General features: G+C 48.0%; 1 protein-coding gene across 1 annotated transcript; it reads right to left on the minus strand.

The window, feature by feature from the left end:
* Positions 1-1,833: 1,833 nt before the first annotated feature.
* On the minus strand, positions 1,834-24,553 carry SLC41A1 (solute carrier family 41 member 1). Its single transcript, XM_085300388.1, has 10 exons — positions 23,316-24,553; positions 16,270-16,377; positions 12,019-12,090; positions 11,569-11,713; positions 11,326-11,472; positions 10,408-10,555; positions 9,852-9,931; positions 8,616-8,750; positions 7,446-7,594; positions 1,834-5,745 (listed from the first exon to the last, which is right to left on the minus strand). The coding sequence occupies exons 1-10, from the start codon at positions 23,691-23,693 to the stop codon at positions 5,560-5,562; spliced, it is 1,548 nt and encodes a 515-aa protein (XP_085156514.1). The 5' UTR covers positions 23,694-24,553; the 3' UTR covers positions 1,834-5,559.
* Between the last annotated feature and the right edge of the window lie 128 nt (positions 24,554-24,681).

Raw genomic sequence — 24,681 nt, forward strand, 5'->3', positions numbered from 1 at the left:
GACACCCCCGCCCTCGCTGATAGGAAGGTTTTGATCCACTCACCCAGAAACAGCTCCAGCTTTGCAGTGTGACTGGGACCAGGAGACGCAGGCCAGGCCCCAGGGCGGGGGGAGGAAGAGCTTCCAGCCACGCCATCACGGGCACTTCAATCACCGCCCCAGCATTTGGACCTGTCGGGCTACTGAATTGTTCTTGTAAAAATTATATTGCACACTTTACCATGATAGAGAARAAGATCTGAAGTAGTTTGGGGATTCACAAGTTGGAAGACAAGTGAAAACAAACCATACTGTGTATATACATGTGTATGTATATATATTTTAAGGAAAGCTTCAGTTGTTGGGATTCCTTCAAGGTATGATCAAGTTCAGGGCAAAATTCTACCTGCAATATCCATTTCATACCCTCCTCCTTCCCCTCCTGCTCTTTCACCCAACCAAAAGAACTGCCCCCAGTGAGACCACCTCCTGTGCCTCAGTACAGCGATAGTTAGTGTACAGGGAAATAATGTGACGCTTCAGGCAACAGGACACAGGTTCTGAGAAGATTCAGAGTCAGCAAGGCCTTGCTGGTTGTCCCCTACTCTTCAGCACTGCTGTAGGTTTGCTTTAGGACTACCCACCGTGATCGTCATTCAGGCAAGCAGCAAGGGGGAACAGCCCCTCCAGAAACAGGCCACAGGATAACCCAACGCAAACCCACAGCAGGGGAGAACCCAGAGCCCTCGTAGGACAACCAGCTGCTGCACACTGAGGATGCTGCTCAGCATCCCCCAAACACACAGGACCGCATGTGCTGTACTCCTGCAACAGTCAGGCAAACGGATGATGTGGAACAGCGGCCCTCGCTGCAGGCATTGCAACGACAAAGCCAGGGAAGGGCTTTCCAACACACCAAGTGGCTGAAAAACAAACCTGTGCATTTCCTGCTGGGAACTCATGTCTAGCTACCTGGGGCTACCCAAAAGCAAACCAGAAGCTGGCCTCACTAAAAGCTGGCAGGCTATAATCTATCATTTTCRTTAATTGTATTTTGCCTGATATACAAAACAATTATTTTCTTACCTCATTCCACTACATATCAGAGAAACTTCTGTGTAAGCTAAGCTRCAAAAACAGAGTAGAGAGAAAGAGAACTTCAACCGCAAGAGTGGCTGCACTGCAGACCCATGGAATGAATAGATGGGACATAATCTGTTATTAATTCTGGCAACACAACATGTTTCAAATCAATTATTAAGCCAGAGGCAGCACTTGTATAAGCCACTGCCACAATCTATTAACACAAACACGAGCAGGAAAGTGACCTTCGGCTGCATGCGAACACATGCCTGCTGGAGCCCCCGCAGCAGGGAGTCACTCCTCTCCCCACTGCCAGGTGGGGCAACGACACACCGAGCCCTTCAGGACCTTCTGCTTCAGGCTTGCAGCCTTGCGCCATGCAATGCCTTGTCCCTGGCAGTTATTTTGCCCTCTTCTGTCATCATGACCAGCAAAATAGAAAGCTCATTCATTTTAGCAGAGGTTGCATCACTATAGGCACAAGGGTCTGATCAGCCATTTCTCAGCAGCTGCTGGGTTCTCTGCAACACATCTTTGGAAACATTAGCAAATTAACCGTGTCCTCAGATTTCAGTGGTCTCTCTCCACTAAGACTGATGAAACATTCCAGCAGAGAACAGGTCCAGAAACAGACAAGAATCAGGCTCCCCAGGAGATTAACTATTTTGTAATACTTCTGAAGTAGGAGATAGGAGATGCAACAATATGCTGTTACGACTAATAACTTCTCATGTGAGGGCCTTATGGAGAAAAGACACCACAAGCCACATAAATAAATGTCATCTTTATTTAACCAAATATAATTTATCAGTTAAGTTGACATCTGTCAATTCAGTTATAGGAACTATAAATAATTAAGACAGTCTTTTTCCTTTAATAAAAAGAGTAAACCAGTATTTTTTTCATTTGCAGTCAGATGTAAAGTAGGCATGCATTTGAGTGCAATTGGTGGAAAAAGTTTTCATCCTTCAATATTCTGAGAATTTAAATTAGATTCTTCCCTGACCTATTTTGCCCCCCACACACATACACACCCTAAACCTTATAAAATTATACATACAGCATCACCCTAGCAGCATGACACCTTTTAATCACCTCTGAGTCCCTACATCTTACAGATGAGACCACAAGTGGTAGATTCTTTCTAAGGGAATTAGATAGTTAGATGACACCTAAAGACCAGGAGACTTTCCCGCATATAAGCTTAAGTGTTAATGGAAGGACATCTCAAATTATTCCTCAACATTAGGCAGAGAAGTCAGGTGAGCAGGAATACTCCAGAAGTCTCTAGGCTAAGACTTCAGTACAGTAGGGTTTGGGGGGATGCAGGCAGTGCTGGTTTGTTTTATGGGGTTTTTTTTTGAGGGGACAATGCCTTGGCCAAATTAGGTTTGTGAGCAGTCAAGTCACCACGGTGAAGAGTATAAAGTTCAGAGCCGATGTCACAAAAGGAAACATTTCAAAGGCAGAGGAGGGAAAGAAAGCCTGACACTACATTAGCAAGGTAGAAAGGGGAACTCCATCTGAAAATGCATCACCTGCCCCTYGTAAGATCCCAGAGTCAGTATTCTGACAAGAGTCAGATCTCTGTCTCCCAAATTCTACAACCAGTAAAGACGTTAAAAATAGGAATACTTAATATACACATACTGAAACATGACAGGATTCTTCTACAACTTGCAAAACAGTGGTCCCTCAGCAATCTGCTCTTGAGTAAGCAGAAGACTGACTGCAGCTTGGTTCAGATGCATCTGTTTGTGTTTTTTCAGAATTAGCTTCCATTAATCCTGAGCTTCCTTTCCAACATGCTTGTCTCCAGAGTAAGGATCAACACTGGAACCAGATCTCTGGGCTCGGACAATACCCAATTTCAGTCTAAATTTGTTCTTGACTTGGATCATAAAAGGGCGCATTCAGCTCAGCCTTTCCTGTTTTTGTGCAAGTGTGTGTGTGGGGAGGGGGGCAGGGAAGGAACAGTTCCTAACAAAAAACTCTCCTTACCTAAAAACTAAATGGCTGCACTTGCACAGGTCTTTGTAGAACTCAGCTAGTTCTTGCATTGTCCAGCGTAACAAACACATCTTCTAACCTGGCCTTATTTCAGATGATCAGCAGGCCCAGCACCACATTGCACCTCTTTCCACCTGAGCACAGAAGCCCAGTGTTGCTGGGACAGAAAGCAAAAGAGACAACAAGCATTGGTTTCAATAAGGCCTGTGTGAGAAATACAGAAGTTAACCTAAATGAGGAAATCAAGCCAATCAAGAATGGTCATGTTCTGCTATGAGGAACACACTTAAGACAAAGAAAAAATGAAGAGGAAAAGCAGCAGCCTACAGGCAACCACAAATTCAGCAGCTTTGGGGTTATGCTCTGGAGTTGCAAATAAATAGGACATGCAGTGCGTCCAGAACAGGATCAGAACTGTAGCACTGAGCCGCACAGCTAACTAAAATGAGAGCTTGGCTGTTATTTCAGGATCAAGATGCAAGGTGCTACTGTACTGAATACTGCAGGCATCCCCAGAGGTTTGCAAGATACTGGCAGCTTCCCAAGTTTTGCATATTGGAGCACTGAAACTAGGCTCCACACAATATACTGTGTTTTTCCATCCTTCACAGATGTTACGAGCTTCCCCCTACACACTTAAATTATGCACTCAATTTATATTCATACATTAAAGGCGGTTGAATGAAGCTATCTGCTTGAGCATATCATTTAAGCATAGTGTAACAGGCTGAAGTTTCCAAGTCAGTCAGACCTGCTTACACCAAACTGCATCCAGTTTACTGAATCATTTTAGATCCAAATGGGAAAATTAAATAGCGTTAAGTGCCAACAACATTCAGCAAGACCATTTCCAAATGCTGTATTCACAAAGCCAGAACAGTTTTTCTCTCGTTATGCCACTGCAGGCTGCATGAAAATATTTCCAGTGTGTACTAGCAGGATAACAGAACGCATCTCAGCCGTTACCTAGACGAATAGCACAAAAAGCAGAGGGGAAAGTAACAGAGCAGGGAGCCCTGCACCTGCAGCGTACTTGGCCACTGCTTGCAAGCCAGGCGGTAGTCCTGAGCCCAGATTTCACAAGCTGTATCAAGGGCAAGCAGGTTCCTTTGCTACAGTCCCGTACAGAGAGTTGCACTGAACTTCAGGACTCAGACTTCAGAAATCAGGCTGTAGCTGCTAACCTGTTTCCCAGCTAGCACCTACACATACCAGCTACACCCAATGGCTGAACATGGACGTCCTTTTCTAAGAGGCACCGACAGCGTAACATTCCCAGCTTTGCAGTGCCTCAGGCTCAGCTGTGAGCGATAGCTGAATGGCCTCTCCCCAGCCACAATGGGCCCTTCAGCAGCACCGTGTAGGGCACCGTGAAAAAATAAGTCTTAACACAAAAAACAGGATCTATTTTTCCACCCATCCTGAACAGGCCGCCATGAAAACAGTGCTCTGCCTATTCCAGTACAGAGGAGAGATTGCCACGTAACAGCCCTGCGCACAAAACCCATTACAGCTCCAGCAAATCTCTGCTTCCTTCAGCTGAGCACTGCCAGGCAGCAGAGGGAGAGTGATGGATGGGGCTAGCTCACAGCCTCCTTAGACAAAGTGTAGAGCATATCCTTTTGCACACAGTAGTAGCTGAACTCAGTCCACAATCACCACCCTCCATCTGCAGATGAAAGATGAGGAGAGACAGAACAAGGAGTTTGTAATTTCTGAGATGCAGATGCTGCAGGATGGTTGGCAAAACAGAGCTATATTTGAGACAGCTTTGTTCTCCAGCCTMAATCTGTAAGCAAAGACCAGCCCACTCACAGCCAGATTTTCAGGGCTCTGCACTCCTCAAGCCTGAGATCACTTGCCTTTCTTGTGGGCACACAGAAAACAAGCGTTTCGCCCTTCTTCACATGTCTTTGCTAGTCCTCTTTTGGAGGGCCGCATGCTTTGGATACTAGGCACAGGACAGGGATTCAGAGAGTGAACACAAGGGAGGAGGGTAACAAGGCAGAGAAGACAGGAGATACCCCATGCCCTCATCCACGAGGTTGTACTTTGCTAGAAGGTGCCTGTTCAGTAAAATAAATCTGAACCTTACCTCCAATATTTAAAACGCTTATGAAGCGAAAAAAAGCAGCCCTTCACCTCTAGTGACTGGGACAGGGTGGACCACCTATACGATCTGACTGATCAGTATCTTCACTGTAGCCTTGGTTTAGACACAACTGCTATGAAATTGCACTTGGTGATTGTCTCTTTACACTTTTTTTTTGTCCTTCCTAAAACTAGATTTATATTCTGTACAAACTTGGCTTGAAATATAAACCACATAAAAATTCCCATTGAAAATAATGAGAATCCAGTATCAAAGGTGAAGTCTGAAGAGAGAGAAGGGGAGGAAGCAAAGGAAAGCAAAGGTGTAAGAAAAGAAACAAACAAAAGAAAAAAAAATGAGGAGAGCTGTCAGAAGGAGAAGAGCAGTGAGGAGAGCTAGTCTCCCACATCAGAGTCCCGGTCACCAATGAGCCAGAGGATGTGGAAGCTGAGAGCAAGGAGACCTGTTCCAATCAGGTCCCCAAGTGCTGTCAAGTATGGGATGGAGAAGTTGTCAGGATCGAGGTCCCTGCCCCACATCCAGTGCACCATCCAGTCAGCAATGTACAGAAGGATGAGAACCTGAAAGTCAGAAAGGAAAGAATCAAATCAGCCATGAATCCAGACCTCCTCAATCCCAGTCCTCAAGGTGCATCACATTGGTGCAATTCCAGCTGAGGAGGCCAGTTTGGCCAGTTTTCAGAGATGCAGAACCTCAATCCAGCCAGCAGCTCCATTGCTAGGTCAGAGAACCTTGCTGAGCACTACAAGCCAGGCATTTATTGCAGGCTGCATCCTAAAAGCAACRTAAGTACAGCATGATGATGAACTTGCAAATTTCAGTGGGCCCCATGGCATGTGAAACCCCTCCATGTCTTTGAAAGACTCTCCTCCCCAACTACCACCCTCAGCTTCACGTCACCGTTAAATTTAGGCTTAGACGAGGAACTCAGCATGCTGGCACCCAAACCCTCCAGCATCTAAATTTGGCATCTCTGTTTCCAAATCGAACTCCAACATGCTTGAAGAGACACAGGRCTAAAGAGGGGATTCAGAAGTGTGGAGGAAACTTGGGAAAGGGACAGCAACATCTGGCTTCCAGGAATAAAAGAACAACTTCCCAGCAGCTGAAACCACCAGAGTGTGATGATCGTCCCCACCTGTTTCAATACAATGAGGAGATCCATAACAATGTTTAATCAAAGACAAAAGAAATCCACATCCAATCCTCAGACCCCTCAAGCCTTTGGTCTGAGACAAGCATTTGAAGTGACCAGCAGGACTTCTGCTGCTAATGGCTCTGTTGGTTCCAGGGCTGGGAAGGCCACACTTGGGACAGCAGCAGCCAGTGCACTGCAGTTCCTTTGCAACCAGTTCCCCTGCCAGCGCTCCCAAGCCTGCAGGCTGCTCACTATAGCGGCTTTGCAGAATGGCTGTGAGCGGAAGCCTCCTCTAAATGCCCAAGCACCAAGCAGGAGTTCACAACCTAAATTTAGCCTCCTAGATGACAGCACTCTGCTTTTGCCTCTGATGGATGCTCTGACTCATTTCCTCAAGCTCGCTTCAGATGTTGATTTTAGGGGACACTGAAACAAGCCACAGCTTCCACAAGCAGAAGGGGTGGGGAGTAGGGGGAAGCGTAACTGGGCTTAGCAGGAAACTCCCTAACCAGTGTTTCTCCCTTCCCTCTGGCACAGGCAGACTCAGGCAAGTGGCTGCTGAGCTTTTGCAGGTGCWTGCCCTGGTCCATGCAAGTCCCTCAGAACAGTCACTACTACAGGTTCACACAGCCTCTGTGAGGAGACTGGGAGTGCTGCATTAGCAGAGCTGCCAGGTCTCTACCCACCCAGGAGAGGCAGGGAACAGGCAGGAAGAGCCCTATGAGGCACTGGCTCCCTGCAAATTCCAGATCTCGTTTTTTTCATCAGTAGTTTTAAAATGGCTATTAACACATAAAAGAGAATTGACTTTTGCTRTCAGAGGACTTTAGAAAGACCAAAGATAGATTCAAAATTTGTCAAGAACATGAGGAAGGATGAATTAAGTTGTATGTACAGGTATCAAAGATTTGTTTAGTTTGACACCTGTTCCTTTGACAACTACAACCTACTGGGACTACCTCTCCCCAGCACATAAACCTTCTACATAGGGAACATCGCTGTGACCTCAGCAATCTGTCTACAACTTAACTGRGGGAACAGCTTCCCACCGTTCATGCCCCCTTATTCCAGTCTGAGGGGCGTTACAGCCCCAGAAGGACTCCAGTGAGGTCTGGTGCTCACCTGCAGAAGTGCAGCTGTCATGTAGAAGAGTATGAAAATCAAAGTGAGTGTAGTGTGTCCACCTCGCATGGAGCTTATGGTGTAAAGAAAAACCAAGTGTCCAGGCACTACCAGAAGAAAGAGCACACGAGCAGAGCGGGAATTCACATCTGTTAGGAAAAGAAGAAGGAATTAAAGGTTTAAAGATGCCCAAACACACAGCAACTCTGCAGACCACTTCCTGGGCACCAGGTGACACGGCAGCAGACTGCRGTCAAATCAAAACCAGGCACTAGCACACTGGACCCTCACCCCCCCACTCCCCCAGAGGTGAGCTGGAAGGTGGTACCTTGAAAAACAGGCATCAGAAATGCCCAAGGACACATTGCACTGACAACACTCAGTACAGAGCTTTCAAGAACTTCCTCAGAAGGGCTGAATTTTCTCAGAGCAAATAAAGCAGGGAGGTCTGTCTGTGCCTTGTCTGGTGATCAGTTTACTGACAGCTCTCAGATCATCATATCTCTGTTACCCCCCTGCTCCTCAAATGCAAATACCTAATGGCTGATACATGTGAACAGAGCCAGATGTGGTCCCTTTCCAGGGACAGCCTTTCCCTGAAGGCCCTAGGCTACAAGTTATCAGGCCTTCTCTAGGTAATTGAGAGAGTAATCTCTGCTCCTGCTCTGTGCTGGAATACAAGTTTGGGCTATTCTGTCACAAAACTGCTAAATTACAGAGCCATTAAAAAGCCTTCATCAGTGAAAACTTCCTGCAGCTCTACAGGCCCAGCAGAAATGCAACATTCAAGCAGCCTCAGGGCAGGTTTTAGTGTTCCAGACACATCTGGAAAAGATTTAGAGGGTGGAGGATTTACAGCATTAGACAGAGCACGGGACTTCTGCTCCATGTTTTCCTAATCCAATAGGTTATGTCCTCTCGCATAGCAGCTTTGCCCAACCTTACTGATTATACGATTCTAAAGGTCTGACTGTCTCTAGAGGGCAGGCCAGCCTAGGCCAGGCCAGAAAACTAGCTGCATCCATGATTTGACAGCTGCCTCTGAGCAGACTTCAGCCACCATTTCTGTTGRCAGTGCTCCCGTGACTGCCACAGACACATGTTTATCCAGCCRTTTGCAGCAGCTGGTGCTGGCAGAACAAAATATATTTCATCTCCCCACTTGAATACCTGAGCTGAAGAAAGTGCTGCAAGGACTGGGGCACTTGCGAGGGGCTGTTTCGGAGCTCTCTCCAGGCATCCCACTCATGTGCAGGTAAGTGGAGATCCGACTAGCCTGCACAGCTACCAGATTGCCACCCACGCCTGCAGATAAGGAGAGAGCAGTAAGATAAATGTCTAAAACACGCTCAAAAAAGGAGCCATTTTCAAAGGCCAACAGACCTGGACCTGCCAGATGTTGGAATCACACAGGACCCTATTTTTGACCCAAATTGCACTTTTGCAGGATGTAAATGGTCAAGACAAAGCACTACAGTGTCCTCCTATGCCTCTTAACAGAATAGACRCAATTCTATTTCTGCAGTTTTGATTGGAAGAAATATGTGGAAAAAAAAAATCAAAAAATCAACCAAACAAAAAGCCCACCTGAGTCAGCCACCAAAACAGACACAAGAAGTCTGAAGCTACTTTTTTGTATGAYGTGTAATGAAATTGTGGAATTAACTCAATTTATTGAAAGGCTGCCAATGCAGAAAGGTGGTTCGCTTGTCCTTTAGGCAGAAAGGTATTTCAAAGCTTTATACCAGAAGCAACTAAATTTAAATGACTCTGTGTTGCAAATCTAGATCTTTATGTCACCAGGTGCCACAAGACATAACTCTCAGAAGATGGAGGTCTTTCTCCAGTCAGAAGGAATCAGGAGATGAAGACTATTCTCCTCAGGCACCATCACCCTGGCAAGGTTAGACAGGAAAAGCCTACGAGTGAGTCCCACAGCATCTGCATGATCCTGGCCCAGCAGCCAGGCTGGTCTGCCTTTCCCCACAGCTCAGATTTGAATTACTCAGTAGCTCCTATGCTAGTAGGCTCCCTGCTGGCTTCCTATCCTGGGCTATGTTACATGCCTCAGTATGCGGTTCCCAAATCATAGATCAAGCTCAGATAGCCTAAAGGACAGATTCACCAAGAACAAACTAAGGAAAATATTCCAAAGTACATGAGGTCCTGGGATTTGGAAAGAGTATCTTCTCGGCAATAATCTCCTAGGCCAATTAACCCCTCTGGTGAAAGGCTGGCACCAGGGGGAGCCACAGTGCTGTAAAGCTCCAGGCTAAGACCACRTCTCACTAATGATCAAAGACAATCGGGCTCTTAATCCCATCTGAAATAAAGCTCACAGGACAAGTTCACTCTGTTTGCCAAGAACCTCCAAAAGCTGGAATAACAGAGTGGTAAGGAACTTACCATTAATAACTGGTGTGAACACAGCTATCCCAGCAAAGTTTGGATCTGAAACTGTTCTGTCCAAAATTAATCCACCAACACTGCAGGGGAAAGATTGAAGAGTTCAGTGAAATAACTCATTAGTAACTCTTTGTTCAGACAAAGCACTACACCATGAAGGTATTCACTGCTGCTGTGTGCACACAGGTGATCTATACACTTATTAACATGCACCTGCACTTGTGSTTGTCGCACATGATTTTAGGTCTCACAGCTGGGGCATATTCCTGGAGCTCCTATTACATGGTAACAGAAGACAGTTTCAGCAGGAGCTATTCCCATTGCTGCCAGAAAGACCAAAGACTAAATCCCTCAACATGTACTTTACTGCAACACAATTATCAGAATTATCTGAATTATCAGACTTTCCATCTCCTGGCAGAGTGAACTGTAGAAGAGGGAGAATGTTTGGCCCTCTTTCTTGTCCAGAGTCCATCAAGGGCTAAGAGCTTGAAAGAGTTGAGAGGGAAAGGTGCTCTTTTTGTCTGAGTCTGAGAACTCTTCCATGCCTTCCTACCTGCTGATAGCCATTGCGATAATGACTGGTTCCCAACCAGAGTACAGCACTTCTCGAGTGGCTGCATTCTTCTTGGCAATGATGATCCAGATGGGCAGCAGAGCTATGAAGAAGGCGCACACTAAAGGATTCACATATGCTTTGCTCTCTGAGGGGAAAACAAGGAGAGGCAACATGTCAAGGAGACAGCCTGTTGCAGAGGGACAAGGCTAGCTGAGCTCAACAGTCCTGCCTTCAAATTGCCTTCATCCCTAGAACCAAGGGAAACACTAGCAGGGACAGGCAAACTAGACTAGGCCATCCTCAATCCTGGGAGACGTGGCATTTCCTTCTCCTAATGCACTCTCAGAGGCTTTATCAACAGCTCTGAGTGAAATGTCCTCTTCAGTTACTAACTGTTCATTCTGACCTTCTGCTCCTGGGCAAGATCTCCCAGTCTAGCTTCACCATGGGCTGAACCTGGCTGAGTCCTATCTTCTGTAGCCTGACCACTGGGGAAGGAAGGCAGAAGGGAGGGAGGAGAAAAGTGGAGTCTACAGCTGCAGCTCTGCACTGAGGAACTCCCCCAGCTGATGATTACAGCAAAAAGGACTGAAGGCTGCCTTTCCCCACTGCTTTAGCCGTGAGATCAAACCTCTAACACTTGGAAGGAGGCAAACCTCTCCCTTACCACTTTACCTGTTAAGRAGGATGTATGCAAATCACTGCCAAAACTGTCTGCAGTTACAAGTCAGTAAGAAGGTCCATTTCCTCCCCTCACCACTTCTGGCTAGGTCTTGCTAACTGAGATAGTTTCCAGGCCAGGCATCCTATATACCCCGAGAACAGTAAGGATATGAGAACAGGGTGAGGTGTGAGGGAGATGTTGCAGCACATGGAAGGAACAGGGAGAGATAAAAGCCTTTTATTGCTCCTCACCCAGCTCTTTGTATAAGCCCCAGCTGATTCCTGAAAGCAGAGCCAGGGTGATAAGGTCCCCCAGGCTGGCAGCAATTGGTGTGGCTACATTATCAGGATTGATTCCCATCTTCTTGGATCCAATGATGACCCCAATCATGATCATGCCTACAGCCACAAAGAGGAAGAAAACAGGATGAGGCCAAGGAGAGACAAACAGTTTAGGAGGAGGTGCACAGAGGATGTGCAGGGCCTCTCTCTTACCCAGAACAAGGGAAGCAATGAAAGCAGTAGCCACGCTGCTGGCACAAAGCAGGACAGCATGGTCAATGCTGAAGTGGCCATCAGGGATCCATCCAAATATCACTGCTGCGATTGAGGCTAGGAAGCCAACCACAGTAGCCTGAACCTGAAAACAGAAGAATTAGGCAGTCACCAAGAGGACAGAGCAAAATGGGCCCAAGATGGGGAAAGAAGGGAACACCACTCAGGGTATGATCCTGGTGGATTGACATCTGGCAGGGAGACACTGAATCTCACCTATGGGATGAATTTTTATGGGAAGATGATTGTGGGACAAGAAGTTGCCGTTTTTCTCCCTAGTAGTCACGCAATAACAAAACCCAGGTATTTAAGCCTTTTGACACTCTTCACCATGGGACTCTCACAACCCACTGGTATTCCCACTTTTTTTCTCCTTTCACATTTTCTTACCTGTATCAGAGCCATGTTSCCTGTTATCATCCTCCAGAGCTCTTTTGGTGTGTCCATTTGGCCAATATTAGCCTGCAAGAGGATACCATAATGTCATTACACACTTAAAAGATTGATGTAATTTTGCACATATTAACAGTCAAATTCCTGCCTTCCACCAATGCAAGTCTGTACTGGAGGCAGGAGAGAATAATACCCTCAAATTCTCAGCACTTATGGAAGAACATTTTGGTAGAAGAGATGTGCGTGTATACTCAGGGCACAGMTCTGTAATCTCTTCACAATCTGTGACGTGGTTCTGTGAATGTCATTTGGGCAACGTACCCTGAGTGCAAGTGGCAGAACAGCAGATCACCAGACAGGATCCCTCTCCTGCAGCTGAATGGGAAGCAGCCATAATCTTGCAAAGGCAAGAAGATATTCTTTGTCCTCATGCACAGTCATGCACTGCTGCTTATTTACTCATTGACTTCACTTCACTGATGATCAAGTCAAACCTGGCTCAGGCCCAGTTGCGTCATGCTGCTCCCTGGGTCAGCCAAGAGGGAAACAGGGGAGGCAGAGAGTCTCAGGTCAGCTATCTGTGTGCCCTCAGCCCCGGTACAGAGCAAGGCCAGAGTGACATCACATGGGCAGTGGGAGCTGGCAACAAGAACTACCGTTTCAGATAAAAGTTGAGTAAACAAAGCTAATGCCACGTAGAGACCTACTGAGTAGCAGGAAGCAGCCATGGCACACAGGTCATCTGGCATCACGAAAACTGCAGGAGATGCTAATCAGACTAACCAGAACAGATGGAAAGTTACTTTAATTTCTTGGCATACAACCGAATCCCCCCCCCCCAGTTGAATCACTGCAAGTTGCTGGTTATGCAGCATAAGGGTTCTGCTCTTCTCCAGCCATTTCTAAGTCTTTAGGAAAACCTGGAGAGAATGGATAGGCAGAGATAGAAGACTGGATACAATCTTATAGTATTAGAAGTTGATGAACATGAAGAAACAGCAAGCTTGTCACCATGAAATCATAAGGGAGAGGYTCAAGAAAACAGTCACTGGCTGACAGTGCCAAACTCTCACCTCACCTATCCCCTTCTTCAAACCCATCAGCTAAACAATATAGTAGTAATTTCTGCCTCTCAGGTTTCTTTTCTGATCTCTGCAAAAACAGAAGTACAAATTGTACCGATTTATTGTACAAATAGCAATAAATCAGTCCATCTGTGTTCCTTAGTGCACATGCATTTGAGAGAACTGCCCAGCCACTTCAGTGAGCATTGAAATGCACCCATCTCCAGGCTGAATTTTTCTGGTAAGTTTAGCAGGGAGGAGGAAGGAATGGGGGAAGACGAACAAAAAGTTGACTGTAGAGTAGCATTCAGTACATTCATCACAGGAACTTGAGCTCCATATGAAACCTGACCTTAAAATTCTTGCCACATGGCAATTAGGTTGGGATTAACATAATCTAGCTGTAGTCACTGGCAACAAGATTTTAATCCTTTAACTAATGGGAGAGTTTTGCTTCTTAATTGTGAAAAGAACTTTTGAGGTGCCTTAATGTGGCACTAATTAGAAACCCACAGTCCAAGAAACCATTCCAGGCTGCCTTCCTGTGGAAAGGACACAAGAACCACATCGCAAAGCACTGCTGAGAGAAGGGCTCGCTCCTCACATTTGTGTGTGTTCCTCATGCCGATGAAAAAAATGGACAAGGAGAAAAATGAAAACCAAAGAGGTTGTCTTATCCCACCAGGCACAGATACAAAGAAGTAGTGTGCAAGGCTAGAGAGCAACCCAGGAAGAGGATGCATAGCCTTCCTTCCCATCGGGGCAAAGCAAAGTAGGGGACTTGTACAAGCACTGCCTGGTTGACGGCCAAGCTAACATCGCCCCACAGCAGTCAGCTCAGGGGCAGTAGGAGGCACCACGAGACCAGGCTGGCGCAAGTGTGGCAGCCATTCAGCAGGGACGGGCAGGCGAGCCAGACTGGTGCTCTCTGTGCCAGTATCCTAGTGACCCTGCTGCAGCCACCAGAGCAGATAGGAGAAAGTTTTGCATTCCTGAGACTTTCTGCAGAGTCAAGACAGTCTCATTTCTCTGCCAAGCCTGTCACAGCAATGCTCTGTGCCAGCCCCATGAGGGAAGAGSATGGTGAAAACAGAGGTCACAGCAGTACCATGCTGCCTTTGTCCCAGGAGAGCCAAGCACTGACTTGGATAAGCCCATGCTCAGAAAGTGCAAGCTGGCCAGAAACAAGCCAAGGCCAAGAGGGAGAGTGTGCTGTGTCTGGGACCATGAGGATCCTGACATGATCTGAACAATAGGGAATGAACAAAACAAAGAGATTTGTTTCTCTGAATGAAGGGGCAAACAAAGCTAGGCCTGCAACACAAGCTGCAGAGCTCAGCCTCCGTCCCTGCAAGCCCTGGCACAGGAGCACAGCAGAGCCAGGTGCAGCACGAGGCTKCCCGGCAGCTTCGCTCTCCCCAGTAGTGCCTAGAGGAAAGGAGAGGACCAGAGCATGGAGGAGAAGCACTCACAGCCCATGCTCACCTACAGGCAGAGCTGAGCTTAGCTTCTGCCAAGTAATGCTGGCACGGTCATGCCCCAGGCAGCTCAATGCCCAGCTTCTGCAGAGAGCAGCAGAGGAGCAAGGGCTGAATCCAGGATAGGGTGTGTGTGTTTGTGTGCGTGCGTGTAGGGGGTGGTGCGTGAAGGGGGTGTGTGCATGGGGGAGCCCACAGTTAGAAAACACTGCTTGCCTCCCCGCTCCCCAGAGATTGCAGAGCCATCCTCAGACTCTGAGCAGGGAGGACACTAATCCTCTCCTGTAACCAGYACTCTCCTATGTGCCACTGGTTCAGTGGATTAGGGCAGCATCCCTTAGGATACCTAAAGGGAGCCACAGCATGAAGCACAAGGGGGGCTGCAGGAGACAAAAGGTGGATTAACCGCTCAAAGTGTCATTTCTGCTGCCTTCCAGAAATGCACCAGGAACCCTGGCCTCAGGCCTACAAGAAACTACCAGGTAAAAAAGAGCCAGAGCTGGCATCAGTCCATTGCTTAAGATTGAAGGATGCGAGAGGATCCAGGAGATTGGATGTAGAGAGACTTTCAACTCTTTTCTTTCCRCTGCAGCAATCCATAAGAGAAAGGTTGAGAGGAAATACTACACAACTCTCTGCTAGCTGTGCTGCTGCTACCACCCAGACAGACCACTCTGCATCCCAGTGAACACCTCCCGAGCAGCGCKCTCAGGCCCATGCAGGTCAGCTCCTCTGCTCTCTCAGTGCCAAGACTGCGCTGCTTGCTGCAAAGGCTGTTTCTCCCAGTAAGTCACTGCACAGTGCCAGCAGAGTTTAAAGCTTGGCAGCAGGCAGCCAACACCCTGCAGATGCAAGATTCAAAGCTATTCTCCCATCAGGGGGTGCCCGATGAAATGTGGAAACATGAGGCAGTCACTTGCTATCATGTTCAAGATGAAGGTGCTTTACAGAAGGAAGGATTATTTATTATTGCGCCTGTTAGGAGAGGTTGCCAGTCTCTCTCTAGCCCTGCTTAGCTACCAAGACAAACTGCTGTGTTGTAGCAGGAGTGTTTAAACACAAAGCAATTCATTTACAGCTGGACTAACACAATGTTCTAGGAAACTAACAGAGCCTGTCCCCATCTCTCACAAGGAGCTCACTGTTTCATAGGAGAGTGACACTTCTAGAAAGAGCAATGCCTGGCCATGCCTCTCCATCAACTTCAAGAGGCTGTCAATCCACCTAACAGACAGGCAAACTCACCTCCTTTTTAGCCTCTGCAGTACAATTCTCTCCAAGCTTTCTTATTTCTTACCTGAACTGAACCTGGCTTGTTTTAACCTGCTTTGAACACTTTGATGGCATGCCTGTGCCCAGCTTCCTCACAAACAAAGATAGATCCAAATACTAAACTGCCAAATCCTTCTCATGCACCATGCCTCCAGGACCATGAGCAGTCATGGCAAGGAAATGAACCTTCAGCAAAGCTTAGGGACTAYTGAGCCTTTAAACCTGATCAGTCAAACAAGATGAAGGCACCTTGCAGGAATGCCAAATGCTAAGCTCTCTTTTTCGCGGCCACTGCCTTCGCAGGCTCACACACACAAAGAAGGCTTTGCTCRTCTGCCCAGTCACCACACATACATATGCCTTCCTCCCCTGCAACATCCAAAACCAGAAATCAGGTAYCTTGTTCTCTTCCCCAACCTGCCCTGGATACTCACAGCTGTAGACAGGCGAGATGCCAGAGTCATCTCCAGGTTCCCCTTCAGGCCCAGTAGTGCAGGTACCAGGATAAACACCTCAGTCACATATTTGAAGACATCCCAATGCTGCAAAGTGAAAAACAAAAACAAAAAAAAAAAAAAAGAAAAAACAAGAACACACACACGTGGCTGTTAGACACCTTTGCTTGGAATTGAGCATCATTTACTTCACTGCTTTTGTAATCTGGCACTGCCTATGTGGCCCTGAACAGAYTACCCAACTCTACTTCCAGTTCGAGTGCCACACTTAGAGCTTTCCCGTATTTTTAACGTTTTTGACATTTGGAGGCCAAAACAGGGAGTAATGAAGGAAGTTTGCTCAATATTTGCACTTTTGGTATAATGAAGCATTGAAGCTTAGTCAGTCTGAGCCTATAGCTATTTCCTACATGTGTGTTTTACAAATGCCTTCTAGAGTAAGACCCTCCYGTTTCCTGATGCTGCCAGCTCCAAAAGGCAGCCCACTCTGGTCTCTGTTCTCCCTTAACTCTCAGAGGACGCACGCACGTCCTCCCTCCCCACGGCACCTACACTGCTCAKGTACGTACTACCTATTCTGGGTCTAGAGACAGGGCAGTTGCCCTGGGCATGAGGCAGAACAGACAGCCACAGTTATTTAGGAAAGAACTGAAGAGTAATTGTAGGGTAAGCAGTCTCACAGCAAAGCTGCTAGCTTCTGGGAAAACATAAAACCACCCCCAAAAAACCTCACAACTRCATAAGCCTCCTTGCCTGATTCTTTATTTTCAAGGGTGTTTTGCAAGAAGTCCAAAATAACTCCTCTGCTTCCCGCATTGCCCTAACTACCACTCTTTAAAGGAAACCACGCACCGCTGGAATCATGCTTTCACAAGCTTGCTCTTACTCCAAATGCCTTAACAGTCATGGCTTTCGCTGCTTTCTTCACGCTAACAGCATTACCTGCAACAGGCTCCATCCCTTGCAGCGCTCTCCTGGGCCCAGCACTGGACTGCCAGAGGCTAACTAACCAACAGGATGCGTATTTCTTTCTAGGACAAGGAGTGCAATCAGCCAACACCTTACAGCAAACAAAGCTCTTTCTACCTGCATGAGTAATACCTTCCTGTGGAGAAGGACTTCAGTTATTTTTGTTTATTTTTCCACTCCTTGTTCTGTTTGCCTTCASCACTGGGACAACAAGAGCCAGCCAATTCCAGTTTCCTGCCAGCTCCTTTGCAACATAGTATTCAAATTGCATTCAGTAGAACAGCTGTTTGAGAACAACTCTGATCACCAGAGGCATGTAAGTGCTTAATATGGATGAACTGAAAGTCCCGGGACCATTTTTCCCCTCAAAGGGAAAAGCTGTTCTCTAGTCACTTCATGAAAATCTCTTAACATTTCCACCAGCTTGGTAACACAAGCTAGCAGTGCTCTCCACCCCGCAGGTGCGTGGATGAAAGCTGTTCAGCTATTTCAGGCATACCCACAAGCCTCTCACTGCCCAAGGACAAGGTTGCTGAGGTCACCCAGTCTCCAGACTCTCATCTCTCTTCGCCATCCAATGAGCAATCCTCTCCCAACTGCTGTGATGGACAGTATCGAGGAAAAAAGCCTTAGCCCAGGCAGCCAGCCTGCTCAGACCACCTAACACACAGCTTGCCTCAGCTCCKGACTCGGGAGACCTTTGCGTTATTGCCAGAGGCGCTCTGAAAGGATTCAGCTCTACTAAAYGTCTGAACGAGCAGTGCAGAGGGTGTCTGATTTCAGCATCTGCTGCAGAGGGGAGTAAGAGAAGGAAGTAGGAGGTAGCAGGGAGAATCAGTCCTGCCCTCTGAAGTATTTTGTTTGACATAGCAGCACATCAGGCTGTGCTTCCTTTAAGGTCACATCTACGAACAGGCGAGCTCTGCTCTCCGTCGTCTCTATTTTTAGGTAGGCCTAGCAGGCATTATGATCATTCTGCTGCCTGCTGTACTGGTGAACCCTTTGCCAGGACTTCCCTTAGCAGTATCCAGAATTTGATCACCCAGCGACATGCTTCCACTCCCCAGCAGAACAAGGTGGGTGCCACCAGAATCACTTCATGAAAGGAACATTGTTGTTAGTCTGACCATAGGCTGGAGGCATTCAGTGAGTCTCCTGGTTCCTCCTGCTTCAAGAGATGTGGTAGAGAAAGGATCACGCAACAGCTAACAGAAAACCGCAGTCCTCCCTCACCTTGCTTGTCYTAACCCTGGCTTTTTAAATTAAGCTTTAAAGGAGTCTGCACTGCACTGCAAGCTGGTACCAGAAGTTGCTGTAACTGGAGCCTGCTGCAACAGCTCCCTGAGCAAGACAGTGGTGTTCCTAGAGAAGGGGGGAGGGGAACTCGCCATCTTGGGGAGGGAAAAACAAGAAGATTTCTGCAGACATCAGCAGCTTGCTCACTGCAAAGAGCAGGACCTATGGGCCCCTGCCAACTTTCTTAATATAAGATGTTATACAACACTGGTTTATGGGCATTTAGGTCATCTCGAAGGCCTTCCCGGTTCCTGCAGAGAACAAAGCGCTCTGCAGAGACGTGTGCCCACTGATGCAGCTCCAAGGGGAAAACCAGAGCCAGAGTGTTTGGGGAAGACAAAAAAAAGGGGGGGGGAACCATTGTAAACTTAGATTCAGGACTCTGAGGTGTTCAAATCCCCTTCCACTTTGTGACAGCCCCTCCAAGAAGCTTGAAGCTGCTTTTGGGAGTGAGGAGGGAGGATCACATAGTAAACAAGATCCTCCAATGTTGTCCAGTCCCTTCCACACCAAACGGAACTCCCCACGCTGGGGAGAGACGGGCCCTGGCCAGTTTTCAGCAGTGTCCTGGAAGAGAATTCAGGGAGGGACATTTCATCTCCAGCACCTCCTCCCTGAACTCTGGGGAGGGAGAGTGGAGARAAAGTAACAGAGCTAGGTCTCACTTTTTTCAGGGTCACTCGCTACTAAACTGTGGTCCCTCTGAATGCAGGTCTCCCCAGATGCCAGAGCCACCACAGACCTCAGTCTCTCCCACGCAGCACTGGCAGGCGAGACCAGACCTCAGCCTGTCAGAGGTTCTGGAAGTAGCACCAGGACCCACATTGTGTTTTGCTTTTTTTTTTTTTCTTCCCAGGCTCACTATGTTTCAGAAGCTTTGCACCTGCAGACATCTAGGTACTTCCAGGACAACAGCTGTTTCTCAGCCTCTCTCATTTTTGGTCATTACACATGGGGATTAAACCTCACAGATGCAAGCAGCAGTATGGTTTCACTCAGGTTATAGTGGCACAGTGATTCACAGTAGCTCAGCAGAGGGGAAGGAAGTACTAAGGAGGTTAGAGCTATTTACTGCCTTGGCGTGAATAGTTTGCATACTGCATGTCTCTCCTCCAAACACCCTGAAAGCAATCTCACCACAAAGAGTCAAGGAACAAGTGGCTTTAACAACAGAATTTAAGGCCCTGCACTCTCTTGYAGCAAGGGCCAAAATAAACCTGGCAAAAGCCTTGTCTTCAGACATCTAAGCAAGTTCACCAGGGATGTTGCYTCCTCAGCCTGTGAGTCAGGCTGCTGGCTTTCAGGCCAACAGTAAACAGAGTTACTCCAAGATTTCTTTGCTGCATTCACTCCCTCTACAACCAATACGGTGGCTGCTGTCGAGGAAGYGAGAGGACAGCAACCCTCAGTGTTAACACCTTCCACAAGAATTACCAGGGCAGTCCACCAGCCCACATTATTCAGCAGGGTTAGGCACCTTGCCGTGGGTTTGAGCAAACGGTGCTCTGRCCAACAGGACGAAGCAATGGAAAGCAGGCCCAAATCGCTGCAAAGGAGCCCTGCTAAGAAAGGGCTGGGCGGCCAGCTAGGCTCCAGAGTCAGCACACCCAGCTGGCCCTGCTCCGACCCGCCCCACAAAGGATGGTAACACCAAAGAGAGTCAAGAAGAGGAAATAAGCAGATCCCTGCTTCATATGAATTATCATCCATCCCATCCAAAGAATCTCCAGGGAGCAGACAAGTCTGGAAAACAATCATCCAGGGCTCTGTTGCACACAAAAAAGCAGCTGGTACAATCAGATGTCACCTGGCCCAAAGATCTCTCCAATCCCAGAAAGAGCAGAAGCAAATTCCCCTACCGAGAGGTAAATTCATAAGAATACATYAATAGGACAGCACAGCATAAGCCCAGGGCTGCTTGTTTTTCACAGTGGGGAGGCCAATTACAGCTAGCCAATTAGTCCATTTGTTCAAGACAGGGGAAATTGAGTGTACGCAGCCCTCCATCCATTGCAAACCATGGCTGCTTCCAAAGCCATGGGACTCCTGTTGTCTCCAGTGCAGAAGCTGCCTCTTCTGCACCTTCTYTCCTTTCCTCCAAGGATCCGAGTCTCTGAGAAGCCTGTTATCAAGATCAGCTCTCCAAATTCTGCAGCCAAGCAAGCTGCAACCACAGGTTTCCCTTCCCCCCTTTTCACCCTATGGCATTTAGATGCCTCATTTAATCCCAAGGCTAAAGGGAGTTAGARGAGTTGGCAGGACATACTGCATAGCTACATGCTGAGCTGCTGTGGAACAGAGGAATTATGAAGCTTTATTTCTAATGGCCATAAATAAAAGACAGGGGAACACAGCAGTATGCCACAGTATCCCACCCCTGTCCCTCTCCTCCCCTCTGTTCTTTCTGAAAGGGCTGTTCTTTCTCCAGGAGAGACTTTAAGGCTGAGTTCAAAGCATGGGCTCTGAGGAAAAACCAGAAAAGGCGTACATGAGTTTACAAGGACCTTGCAAAGGAAAACACTTCTTTTTTTTCTAAGAAAATCACTTCARTAAATCCCTCTATCCTGGATTAATTTAGTGCAGCCTTTTCTGTCCTGAGCCCAAGTGCACAACTCTCTTGCACAACAAGCTGCATCAAGAGAAATAAGGATGACCAGTATGAAAAGGCGTGCAGAAATAGCCATTACAGGGACAAGAGAGCAAAAAAGCTTGATCTCTCACCCATGTAAAAAACCCAACTTATCTAAACATCATGAAGCCTCACCACCTTATTGGCGCATAGATTAGCTTGGAGACAACTGTTGCRGCCAACAGTACAGACAAATGACCASTGTTTGGCCTTTTCATGCCAAGTACCACAAGGGGTTGTTTGCCCCACTAAAATGAAGGTGCTTCAAGGAAAGCTTTTGGTTGATCACAGCTCTAAAAAGGCTGCCTCCTCTCATGGGAGATTGAGTTTTGTGCCTTACTCACCATCTTGGCCAGGGTATTCGGACAATCCCACACAACCTGTCTTTCAGAGCACAGCAGAAGGGCTTATGCTGCTGATAAGCCAAGACACATGCTTGGAAAACCAGTGCTAGAGACTGGCACAGAAGCCCTGGTCTGTTAATTTACATTTCCCAGATAAAATCTAAGCAAACCAGATGAGTGCCACATTGCCCACCATTCCAGGAGCACTTACAACGCTATTCAAGTTTTAGGCTCAGGTATCTGCAACACTACTTTAAAATCAGAGACACTTTTTTGTTTCTTTTTTTTTTTCCTCCCCAGGGAACATCTTCACTTCCTTTTGGAGCCAGTGTGGAGCAGTCAGAGGCAATGTCAGAGACTGAAAATCAAACACACTTCATGTAACACAGCTCTTGCTACCATTCCTTTAAAGAGGTTCCTGTAAGCTACTGCTTAGCTCCTCCTTGGCTTTGTGGAAAGCTGCTCTCCAGGCAGCTCTTTAAAACCACATTTTTCTGAAAATGCTAACAACATTGTACTTAAATCAGCCTGGTTTCTAAGGCATCTTCTGGATGTGGCCAAGTCCTTGAGGCCAATTCCCTATTAGGGAAAGCAAAAGAACTAATGAGACTGCTTGTCTGGCAACACATCAGTTTCGATCCAGAGGTAACAGCCAGCTGTCCAGCTGGCTTTTCCAAAGGCTCAGCGGCACACGTCTCTCAGGAAGAGCCATTCCATTAGCCCAGTCACTCCTGGGTGCCTCAAGCACACAAGAAGGTACGGCAGAACCCACTCAGCCAGGCTTTGACCTTTAGAGTGAGCCACCATGCAAGTGTCCTGCACCCACCACAACAGGGAATCTGYGCTGGCAGGGACAAGCCAAGCATGCTGAATCAGCTTAGCAAACACCAAAGGTGACACATGGCTTGTGGAACCAGGGCCTGGGATGACTATGGCCATCAACAGGAGAGTGTTTTATTTCAAGTACTTAACAAACAGAGCCATCTCAATTCCCACGCAGGTGCTTTGGCTGCACAAGTGCCAGCTGCTGCCTCCTCCTTTGAGCAGGAGCAGGGGTGCTGGCAGCTTCCTCTCCCCTCACTCCAGACATCATAAAGGTCAGGAATCAGTCTCAGCTGCAGCCCTCTCTGGTTCACAAAGTGAAAAGAAAGCAGACTGCAAGGCCTTTGCCTTGTTCTCTATATACTGGGGGTGGCAAATACATCCCAGGCCTTTGACACGATGACGTTGTGGTTCTAGTTCACAGAAACATATCTAAGCTAAATATCTGAGCTGAACTAAAAAGGTGAAGCACAACTTCAGTGCAGGCACCACRCTCCCCCTATGCGCAAGTAAGGGCTGGGTCCCTACAACATGAGCCACACAGCTGTGCCAGTCTGGGGACATCTGCAAATGCTGCAGAACAGACGCAGCCTTAGCAACTCGCCCCAGGACCCACGGGACCGCAGCAGCAGCCCTAGGAACGATGATGGTCCTTCCTGCTCCCCCACGGCTCACACGTCAACCATCAGCCCACTGCATCAGAGATCCCTGCTCCAGTTCAGCAATACAAGCTTGGCTAAAGACAGAAGAATACCCAGGAGAAGTGGTTCTCTTCAAAGTTTCCCTGACCTCCCCGGTCTCCCTCCACCCCAGGCTGCACACAAGGTCTCCTTCCCCTCTCCACCTGCCACCTGCTGTACTAGCTGCAGCATTCAAGTGCCTCTTCACTCGGCTTGGGAGCAAGCTGTTGGCTAAAGAAATAAGATTCAGTGCCCAGCCCCACATCAGGGAGGTTTCAGTCCTACCTGCACGATGTCCAGCACCATTCCAGCAGCAACTGTTCCAAAGCCTGCCAGAAGGAAAGGGAAGAGAACCTGGAGCCCAATGGAAAAGGAAGTCTCTTTGAGTGGCAAGGCAGGTTCAGGACCTCGGTCTGTGCTAGTGTCATCACTTTCATTGCTCTGGCTGCCATTTTCCAACAGGGCATCTTCTTCTCGCACTCCTTTGGCATTGGCACGGGACTCCAGCACCACCACTTCCACCCCATCACCATCAGATCCCAGGAACTCCAAGGGCTCCACCAACTGCGTGCGGTCTGGACCAGCACAACAGTCCACAGGCACAATGGGCAGCACAGTCCCGTTGGCCTGGTGGGCCTCCTTGTGCTCTGGCTTGGATGACATGCTGCAGAGAGGCTATCCTGACCCTTGGCTTGGTGGGCCTACAGCCAGCAGCTGTGCCAGAAGAGATCTTCTACCAGGAGCTTATACAAATGGCCTTTCCAGCATCTAGAGGCCACCTCTTCTACCCCTGCTCGCTTGCTTTTGAGCGCAGAGACTGGTCCCACAGCAGAGATCCCCATCAAGCACAACCCAGAATGAGGGACACCAACCACTGAGTGAACAGAGAACACAGGTAGAACTGGGAACTACAGGGAATCTGCTCTAGTTCTCCTCTTTCCAGCACGGTGAGTTACAGCAGCCGCTGAGACGGCACCCAAGCTTTCCGTTGTTGTTGTTGCGTAACAGTTCAGCACATCTTTCTGAGTCTTCTTCCAGCAGCAGGACTGCTGTGACGGAGCACACAGTAAGGCAGGGAGAAAAACAAATGAAGCAAAGAGCAAAGAACAATGCAGGAACCTAAAAATTGGCTTTTAGAAATGATATAGTCCAGAAAAACTCTTCTTACTGCCAGGGCTTTGTCACTCTCTCCTGTGGTACCTTCCTTGCTCAGAACTTATGTCAGAAAGCTCGTGGGGGATTTTGCTCTGCTGCAGCCTATTTTGTGCTCTCCGCCAGGAAAGGCAGCAACACCAGCAAGCTCCAGGCGTCAGTGTCGATGTCCTCCTGCTCCTCCAGGGTGGAATTTCTCACTTTAGAGCACGGGGCAACGACAGCTCTTATTTAAAGTAACAGCAAGCTCCCAGTTAAGGTCACTCACGGAGCTGAGCAGGCTGCAGGCGCGAGCTGGCATCTGCAGAGCCTCAGACGCACATGCCACTCTCCAGAACCCGTCTTTCGCCTGAAACATGAGGGGGAGAGGATGGGTTAGGGGGTTCCGCGGCAGCAGGCGCGCTCGCCCGCCCGCCGCGGCCGCACCGCGCGGGGCAGCCAGGCCGCCCGCGCAGCCCGGCGAGGGCTCAGGCGTCCCAGGGCGCCGCCAGCCGCTGCA

The sequence above is a fragment of the Rhea americana genome, unplaced genomic scaffold (assembly GCF_003343005.1).
Source record: "Rhea americana isolate MKP2758 unplaced genomic scaffold, rheAme1 scaffold_163, whole genome shotgun sequence".
Classification (NCBI taxonomy): domain Eukaryota; kingdom Metazoa; phylum Chordata; class Aves; order Rheiformes; family Rheidae; genus Rhea; species Rhea americana.